This window comes from Mytilus trossulus, chromosome 3 (genome assembly GCF_036588685.1).
Source record: "Mytilus trossulus isolate FHL-02 chromosome 3, PNRI_Mtr1.1.1.hap1, whole genome shotgun sequence".
NCBI lineage: Eukaryota > Metazoa > Mollusca > Bivalvia > Mytilida > Mytilidae > Mytilus > Mytilus trossulus.
This window is the reverse complement of record NC_086375.1, coordinates 77971698-77982025: the sequence shown is the minus strand read 5'-3', so window position 1 is coordinate 77982025 and position 10328 is coordinate 77971698. Positions and strand designations below refer to the sequence as shown.

The 10328-nt window shown below is 31.1% G+C and overlaps 1 protein-coding gene across 6 annotated transcripts in view; it reads left to right on the top strand.

Moving 5' to 3' along the window:
• Positions 1-10328, top strand: part of LOC134712498 (myosin-VIIa-like) — a 62715-nt gene that overhangs the window by 1781 nt on the left and 50606 nt on the right. For 4 of the 6 annotated variants that reach the window (XM_063574109.1, XM_063574114.1, XM_063574113.1 and 1 more), the window contains exon 2: positions 8802-8841. In XM_063574109.1, coding sequence (XP_063430179.1) covers positions 8824-8841 — 18 coding nt within the window. In that variant the 5' untranslated portion in view covers positions 8802-8823. Of the gene's footprint in view, positions 1-4454; positions 4527-5388; positions 5538-8801; positions 8842-10328 lie in introns of those variants that run through there. The other 2 variants (XM_063574111.1, XM_063574110.1) reach the window with 2 other exon arrangements.

The window sequence follows — 10328 nt, the reverse complement described above, 5'->3', positions numbered from 1 at the left end:
TACGGCCTTTAACCCAGAGCCTTGGCTCACATCAAACAACAAAGGGTCCCAAAATTACTAGTGTAAAACCATTCAAACAGGTAAACCAACTTGTCTGTTTGTCTTTTTATTTTTTAGCCATTGTGTTGTCAGTTTATTTTCAATCAATATGTTTGGCTGTCCCTCTGGTATCTTTGGCCCCTCTTTTGTTTCGGAGTAGGGCTACTTTAACATTCTAAGTTAGAGGGAGTGAAGTGGTGGTCTGATACCTTTAATCAGTTTATATATATTTAATTTTTATATATGTAATGTTGAAATTAGTGGAAGAAAGCTCTCATCTGAGTTGAAAATTTTTAATCTGTTATTCTGTTGAGTCTCTTTGTCTCTACACCAGTTTTAAGACATGGTTAAACTGAAATTTGTTTTTATTTTTGGAAACATTGATGCATATGGTAATTAGACTTTGCATTCCAGATATTTTTGATGCAGTTCTCTTACTTTGATTTTAAGCCTTCTTCAGCTTTTCAATTTATCCTCACATCAGTACATGGCATTTACTGAGCTACTGACACATCTATTTATTTGCCTTTTGTAAAAAAAAATTACACACACTTTTTGCTGATTATTGAGCTGTGTTTATTTGTTATGCTCCTGTAAAGATTTATCATTAGTATCAACAGAGAAAATTTGTCAAAGGGAGATAATTTGAAAAAACAACATTAGGATATAAAATTTAACCCTCTATTCCTTAAATTAAAGGTAAGTATAGGATTCATGTGCACTAAAAAGAAACCCAACAACATTATATTTGAAATGGCACATCACATTGTCATGTGCTATGATAATAAGTAGAAAAAAAGTAACAACAATATTTTTAAACTAAAAACAGAAAATATCGTTCATTTGAATTGAATGTAGTTCTCAAAAGATTCGCTTTGATATTAATTTTTTTAAGGCCTGTTACAAATTACAAATATACTTGTACATAGATATAGGAAGATGTGGTATGATTGCCAATGAGTCAACTCTGACCAGCAAAGTCACAATATATAAAAGTAAACTATTTTAGGACGAGGCACGGAACGGAGCCTGGGCTCACACCGAACAGCAAGCTATAAAAAATAACAAGTGGAAAACCATTCAAATTGGAAAACCAACAGTCTAATCTTTATAAAAACAATAAAAGAAACATTTATTAACCACATAAAAAGATGACAACCACTGAACTTAAGATTCCTGACTTAGGACAGGTGCAAACAATTGCATCAGGATTAAATGTTTGAATGGTACCAAACCGTCTCCCTTTTCTGAAACAATAGTATTAGATCACATCATAGAAAGACACACTATAAAATATCAATTGGTATGGCATGCACATACATAATAAATTGTATATATATTTCATAAACAGCTAATTGGAATATATGAAGTTGATTGGTGTAGCTCTTTTTGAGGGAGCAATGGCATACATGTACCTGATCTTCATGTACATTTGTATGTTCTGTCCTTGTTATGCCTGTCAAAATGTCAATAACACACATTTTATGCTTTACTGTTGTCCATCAGTTTTTCAAAGCACCAAAGCATTCCAAGCACTTCCTTCTAGGGGTAACCTTTAAGTTTCCTTTTGTTAGGACAAATTTCATTGTATTATATGTTTCTTCATAAATCTGTACTGAAATGCAATGAAATAAGTATCAAGATATTTGAAACTAATTTAGTTAATATATATTCATGTATAAAGAAATCATATTATACATGTACCTCATCATAATCACAGTTCTACTGTTGTGGATTGTGTCTGATGATTTGAATTCTGATCATTGAAATAAAATAAAAATAAACTTTAATAAAATACCTTTTTTTTAAAGATAAAATAAGACAATAAATTTTTGTAAGTATGTGTGATAAGGATATACACGAAGTATGTTACAATGTACATGCATATCTGCTTTTCATTGTTGATATTCAGATAACCTTCCACCTTTACATTTTAAGGTGGTGTAGAAAAATTCTAATCTTTTTCATTACTTCCTCAATCTTAGGTATACATGTATAACTAGTTCAATATACATCAATCAATATTGATTTTTATTAAAAAAAAAAAAGATTATATGAGTGTTTGAAATATAGTGTTTATGAAGTTTGGATGAGCGCTAAGAATTTTAGGCGGAAGGTAAATCTATTTAGTTCTGTTTAAGTGTGTAGATCATGGATATATCACCATAATGCCCACATATCCTTTTATTCCTATTCAGGTTTATTGTAATTTAAGACATCTTTTTATTTCTTGTGTACATTTTATATGGTATTAGTTTGTTCACCTTGGTTAGATAAATTGGGACAAAGTTTAACCTTTGCTTAGTCATTTTAAATCTGTTGTCCTGTAGGATGATATACGAATTTATTTAATTATGTGGCTTTAAAAAAATCAAGCCACTCATCTTATTGGTACATATTTGTGTACAAATCAGGGGCATATCCTATGTGGCACAAGTCTCTTTAGTGTCTTGGATTTGTTTTTTTGCCTGCTGAGTGAGTGAGGAACATTTGCCTATAGCTTCTCAGAGTGTTGCCATCTTTTTTAAAATTGTTTATCCACCACTGCTTATAAGCTGACAAGAACCTTATAAAAATCTTAGGTAGAAATACAAGTATACCTTTTGTTCAAATTTGCATTGTAAGGTTACCTAGTATAAGTTTATTAAATCAAGCTTCAGGAAGAAATAGCATGACAGTTTTGTATTGGTAGTTGTATTCATTACAGGTATTTTATGAAAGATAATTATTACAATTTTGTTTTTTTCAATTTAGTTTATGAATAATATAAATTCTTGGATTTTGTGAGTTTGCGACTTTGGATCTCATTCAGTTTGCTATATTTGTTTCGAATACTTGTGTGTAAGGGTACAGTATATTTGATAGGGATATATTGATTGGGATCTCCAGTATTTTTACAGCTCCACAACTATTTGTATCTTCTTCCCGATGGCCTCAATTTTATTCTCACAATATTCAATATATATTTTAAGATTGTTGTTAATTTAAGGCCTTAAAAGTTAAAGATGTACTAAATGTTTGTACACCTGGTTAACAGATACGTGATAAGAATGTTTTAATCAGTCTCGTATCATCCCTCAAGGGAGACAAATCATCATCGTAATACATGTAATATATCACAGAACATAAAAACAATTTTAAAAATTAAAATTTATGTGATGCATCATTTAAATGTACATGTTGTCCAATTTATTATGAATCAAATAATTTGAAAAATTATGAAACTTACTAAAGAACGCAAAAGATGTTAATTGCAAATGTTGTATTTGCATAATGACTAATTGATAACTTGAAATTTAAAAAGTTGTAAGAGGTCACCTACTACATTCTGTACTGTAAAATGATTATCTGATATAAAAGTAGAAAATACTATCTGATGTAAAAGTAGAAAATATTATCTGATGTAAAAGTAGAAAACATTATCTGATGTAAAAGTTTACACAAGGGGTGTATCAATACATCTAACCAAAACTTTTGATAGTCAATGTTATAAACCACTATTTTTATAAGAATCTATAGATATAGGAAGATGTGGTGTGAGTGCCAATGAGACAACTCTCCATGGCAATTAATTAGAACATGTGTTATGCGTTATGGGCTTTGCTCATTGTTGAAGACTGTACGAGGATCTATAATTGTTAATTTCTGTGTCATATGGTCACTAAGTGTGCAGAGTTGCCTCATTGGCAGTCATACCACATCTTTCTTATATGACAGATGTTGTAAAGACATTTGTCTTTTGTTCAAGACTTTTAATGTTGACTTCAAAATGTCTTTCTGTTTTTATGTCTTTGGGTTGTTGTCTCGTTGACAATTGTATTTTATTCGTAAAATAGATACATGTATATGTGAATATTAAGTTTCAAGATATCAGCTGTACACCAGGGACTTTCTATACTAAGTATTCTCTGTGTACACTCAGTTCATATGAGATTTGATGCATTGAAAATTGGTTTTCAAATTTAAACTTTATTTGGAACAAAATTGACCTCTGCTAATTTCATGATGATAGCAATACAACTATGTTTGCCACTTCAACAGTCATGTAACATGTATTATTTAAGATTGGCCCTTTGCTGTTTAACTAGAAAAAAAGCATACCTCAGAATTTCTACACATGTACAATGTATGTATTTTAAGTAACATTTCATAAATGTTTCCGTTAATCAGTTAGAAAAACTCTTATCATTCAGATTGTAAATCTTAAGTCTTGAAAAAAAGCAGTCCTATTGACTTAGTCACATATTGAACGCCTACAGTATACATTGTACAGTGTACTAACAAATGGTCATAAACTTGTATGTAAGTTTTTCAAATATCAATTACTTATTGATCACCTATTTATAACAAGTCTACCCTTGATCACACCTGAGTACACAGGTAAAATTATTTACACCCTTTCTCATGACTCATTAGGCTTAAAACAACAATAATTGTAATTGATAGGAGTAAATGTGTATCAATTTAAGGCTAATATTCCTATGCATGTAAGCTATTTACAAAATACTACAATAGAACTTTCTTTGATTCGTTAACAAAACTTGAAAGTGACCATCAAAGTTGTTTCTCAAAATGTTAGTGATTTTTTATTTAGGGTTGCAGAGTCAATTTAAAATACAGAGACTTGGAAATTTGTTTGATAAAAAATTATATATTGCAATGGGACAATAATGAATAAAATGGATTGTTAAAATTATTTAACCATTGTTATTAGACATTTAATCAGAAAAAAATTTTGTGAGTGCCTAAGTCTGTCTTATTAACATCTTTTTGTAGAAGAAAAACAATAAAGTTGAAAATGTAAAATAAAAATAAATGTAGAAAATCAAAGACAACAAAAGTAAAAAACAAGGGTTCCCTTTTCAATGGTTTAAATAGTAAAAAAGTCACAATATCACGAAAAAGTAAGACTGTGTGCATATTTTGGTTGAGACATGACAGGATCATTTTATTTTATTTTACTTATAACTGATAAATATAAAATTTAAATGTTATTTCTGAACTTATTTGTACTTTTATTTATGTGCACATTCTACCTATATATGTATCCCTATTGGATAAATGTATATGATACAGTTAACTTATTCACAATGAGGAAACTACCGGTATGTCTGTGTCTGTCATGTGACTTTGGGAGTTTTTATTCTGTCTCATATCACATGCTACTTTTTGACCTAGCTTACTTAACACCAAAAATCTATCCTTTAAACACACAATACAAAGAAAATAAACCCACCCATGAAAATAAATACTGTCAAATTATGTCATTGAGGTTTAAAAAGTGATTCCTGTTGAGATTGATTATTGATATAAGTGAAGATTATTTAAGGGGACATTAAATTATATATTCACATTAACCCATGGTTGATAGACTGTGAATTACTTTGTAAGAATAATACAGGAAGTTAAAAATAGACATTTTTACAAAAAATATGGTGGTACTTATTATTGGGGACCCTTTGGTTTTAACTGTTGCTGTTTATCCAAAAAATACAAAGGTTAGCATTATAAACTAAGCAATAGATAAAAAACAATTGTAATACAGATTTTTTAATTTTAGTTTCTTGTGTATATTTTGGAGTTTAGTACATGTAGTATGATGTCCATTATCGCTGAACTAGTACACTTTTTTGTTTAGGGGCCAGCTGAAGCACACCTCTGGGTGCAGGAATTCCTCACTGCATTGAAAACTCATTGGTGGTCATTGGCCGTTGTCTGCGCTTTGGTCGGGTTGTTGTCTCTAACACATTCCTCATTTCCATTCTCAATTTTATAATGGTGAATATTATGTTTAGTGATGAAATTAAACATGTAAAGGATTTTCTGGAGAAAACTGTCTTTTAGTCTACATTTGTCATTTGTACATCTAATATATATTTTTTGCGTTTATCAATTTGTACATGTATTAATACAAGCAATCATCCTATAAATCAGAATTAGGACTGAAGACAGTATGTTGTCTTCTTGATTGCTTTTGCTTTTTCATGCCCCTGTCATTTAGTGATCTGGGCATAAATTGTTACTAATTCTGTCATTCTGACCCTCTGAAATAAACCAGACGTCTGGCCGTTTTCTTTCTGCCTGCAGATATTGATCTGATTTTGGTACATTTATAATAGTACATATATTGACTACTTATAGATCAATTTTGCCTTTTGTTCTGGTCAACTAATTTTATAGGCAGCGAAAATCATGCTTCCATTGACTCAATTGCTGGAATAAAGCCTTTTTGTTTTGAGGCGTCTTAAACAATCATAGATCTATCAATCCATTGACTGATGGAATTTCATGAAATTAGTATTTTCAAGGATTTATTTTGTCATTTCTGAAGATTTTTATTTGATTTTGTTTCTTTAGTGTGTGTAATTATTACTTATAAAAAAGTGTTTTAGTTTCAATCCTACTGAACACTTTTGCATTGAATGGTTGCCTTTGAAAATTGTGCATGTCAGGACTATTTTGTGTTTGCCTTCCGATTAAGAACTGATTGGTTGTCAGGGTACATGTAGTTAGAAGGGGTTGTTGAGGCACATGTAGTTAGAAAGGGTTGTTGAGACACACCTACATGTACTTATAAGGGGGTTGTTGTAGCAAAGGTTGTTGAGACACACCTACATGTACTTATAAGGGGGTTGTTGTAGCAAAGACATATATACCCAACAGTTCCCTTCATACACCATTAAAAACTTATATCAGATTTTCTTGATAGCTCAATTAAAAAAGGTCTATATCAGGAAAAAAAGATTGACATAAATTCTTACACATAATTTGTCAACTATCAATCATAATTTTGTCAGATATAGAAATGATTTTGACAAAAAGAGTGACATGTGTTTATAGGTATTGATTATTTGAACCTTTGGTGTTTAATTATGTTATCAATATCAATAAGTTTTTTTCATGTCTTAACTATATATAGCTATCATAGTGGCAACTGGCCTTGAATAACTAAAATATCATGATAGAGAAATTGGCTGATTTATTGTTCTTTGCTTACAATGTCCAGTGGCAAACATCTCATTTATTTAAGAATGAGAAACAATTTAACAAAACACAAAAAAAAGTTATTCCTGAAAAGATGTTCGATTGAGGTGAATGTATATGGCCAGTGGATGTGTCCTTTATGCTTTGGAACTTGACATATAGCTTTTATACTTGATAAGTTTTTGGAGCCTCAGAATTTTTTTATAACAATGCCTCACTTTATCCTTGATTGATGTTGGATGAACTTTCTTCTTTTGAGGTTAATTTGACAGTTTAACACCTCTTAATAAAGATATGCTACTAATTGGACAGACAATGTCCTCCACTGTCATGAAAAACATTGCAGACAACACAAATGGTGAATTCACAGATCATTATTTGTTGATAAAAGCAGGAGACCACATTATTTTATTATGTTAGTAAGTTTTATGAGCCCTCCTTGAATTGTACTGAGGTCTGAAGAACAGGTAGAAATCCTGATAACAAGTATTTTATTGCCATTAGGTGATTCTATAATGAGAAGTAGACCTTTTAGTGTGCAATTTTCAAGTAACTCAGAAAGAAAGAATATCTTGAGGCCGCTAATTATACAAATTGCTTTATATAACAAATTTATGATGTTCAACACATATCAGTTACATCCTGGCTTTTTTTTTCATCCATCTTATCTCTTTTAAATTGTTGTTTACATTGTCTGCACGGTTGATATATTATTTTGAATTTCATTGTCTGGAAACAATTTTTGCATATTTTGTGGAAATATCTGCAGGCCAGCATTCCGATTTTTATAATGTATTTTGATTGGAGAAGATTCAATGACAAGTTATACGATTTATATAATGTACTTATAATGATAGGAAAAGATTCAATAACAGTATATTTAAGATTGTTTATGAGACTGTATGCATTCAAGCTAACTAACAGAATCATTTGAAATGATGATCTTATTATAGTGAAGGTCACTGTACATGAATGATAATAAAACAATGGCGAGGATCATGAGGCTTCCATATAATTCTAATTTGATTCAAGACATCCCCATACAGCATTATGGTATGATAGTCAGTTTTCTTAGTTTAAACATATTTATTTATAGTGGATTGTGAAACAAGTTTTGCAACATAATAATCCCTTTCCACTTTGCGGGTGCAAGAACTGCCTTAAAGCGGCATTGGCCTGCTCTTTTTGGAAATCTACAAGGGTGTCTTTTACGTGCAAGAGATATGGCTCTCTCTTAACAAGGGTCAGCCATTTATCATTAGCCCTTCTGACGGACTATCATTGATTCCTCAAGACCATACTCGCAAATGGTGTCAACGGAAATTGAACATTTTCGAAAGGATAAAGTCAGTTTTCTTGATCCATATTTTAAAATAACTTTGTGAAAAATGATAGTCTTTTACCTTTAGGTAACAAGATCAATTGCTGAACCACTATCAGGCCTCATTAAAAGATACTTGACACATCTTATTCATAAAATAAAATCATACTCTAGAGTTTGACTCTTGAGATGGTTTTTTTCAGTCACTATGTATGATTATTCAAAGGATGAACTGAATAACCTTATAAGCAATCACCCTTGAGTTTCTATTTCATATTTTTTATCATTTAAGTGCCTGTAAGCTAAGGACAATAAAAAATATATCTTTTCCACATTCGGTAAACAAAGGACCAAGTGTAAAAACACAAATCAACCAGTAATTACAAGAGAAAAATTAAATACAGCAAGATATATATTTAATGACATCATTGATTTACTATTGATTTTTCTCTTACAGGTAGCCAGCTACAGGTAGAACCATGGTCATTTTATCTAAGGTAAGAATAATAGGGAACTTAGAATGGGAGGGGTGAAAGAACAGGGGTAGGAGGAAGTACACCATCATTACATATATGTTAGATCTGCTGATGGAACGGGTTATCCAGATACACATCGATACAAAATCATTTTGTCTATGGGTAGAAGAAATAATGCACATGGGATAGGAGAGTAGAAAAAGGAAGGGTAAGGGCCTAGTGGTAGATTGTTGCTGTACAGCCGAGTTTTTAAGCAGCAGGTAGTTTAAAGGTCTGTCTTGTCAAAGAGAGTTAGAATTGTGTTTGTTTGGTGAAATGATTGAAAGGATGTTATAAGGAGTAACATTGTAAGAAACAGTAGAAACTAATGAAGTTTTCACACTTTTGATCAGCAAGAAAAGATAACTTTGTTTTGCATAGAGAAATACAAGTTATTATGGGTCATCACTCTATTTTTACTCTTGGTGACTTGGTCATATATTTGAACATCTAAAAGGTGACAATTTAGTAGATAAACATAAATATAATAGTTTTGTCTAAATGTAATGTCTTACAAGCAGTGACTTGACAGTATAATCTTGAAATGATAACTGTCAACAGAAGTAGGGGAATTGTTAGGTTATGATAACCACGAGGGTTTATATCAATATAAAAGTTGTAAAAAATATGACCAAAATGGATAAAAACATTCATAGAAAATGCAGATTTGACGCATTGTATATAAATATGGCATTGGTTAAAACATCACATTTGTATTTTGAATGAAAAAAACGTTTGACCCATGTTTCTAATAATCTAAAATTGAGAATGGAAATGGGGAATGTGCCAAAGACACAACAACCTGACCATAGAGCAGACAACAGCAGAAGGTCACCAACAGGTCTTAAATGCAACGAGAAATTCCAGCACCCGCAGGCATCCTTCAGCTGGCCCCTAAACAAATAATACTTGTTCAGTGATAATGAACGCCATACTAAACTCCAAATTGTACACAAGAAACTAAAAGTTTAAATAATACAAGGCTAACAAAGGCCAGAGGCTCCTGACTTGGGACAGGCGCAAAAATGCGACGGGGTTAAACATAACTTAATGTAAAGTAAAAATCCATTGGTTTCATCACTTTTAGGGGAGATAACTGCTATAAACTTATTTCAGATATTTATAGATCTTCATCTCTGCATGTTACACCATGTTGAAGGGAGACAACTACTATAAACTAACTTCAGATACTTATAGATCTTCATCTCTGCATGTTACACCATGTTGCAAGGAGACAACCTGCATTAAGTTATTGGCCTCTTGTTGGTTTTTTGTCAACACTTGGATGCAGTCTGAAAGATTTTTTAAAATTTTGTGGTATTTTATAAAACTTATATAGAAGTTTCTTTAAAATCAAGAGAGCAGACAATTGTCCTGTGCAAATTTTGATATTTTTTTTCAGATAAATAGGTATTTGGTTATCAACATTAGGTTTTACCAATTTGCAGAAAAAAGGCAAGGTTCCTTGT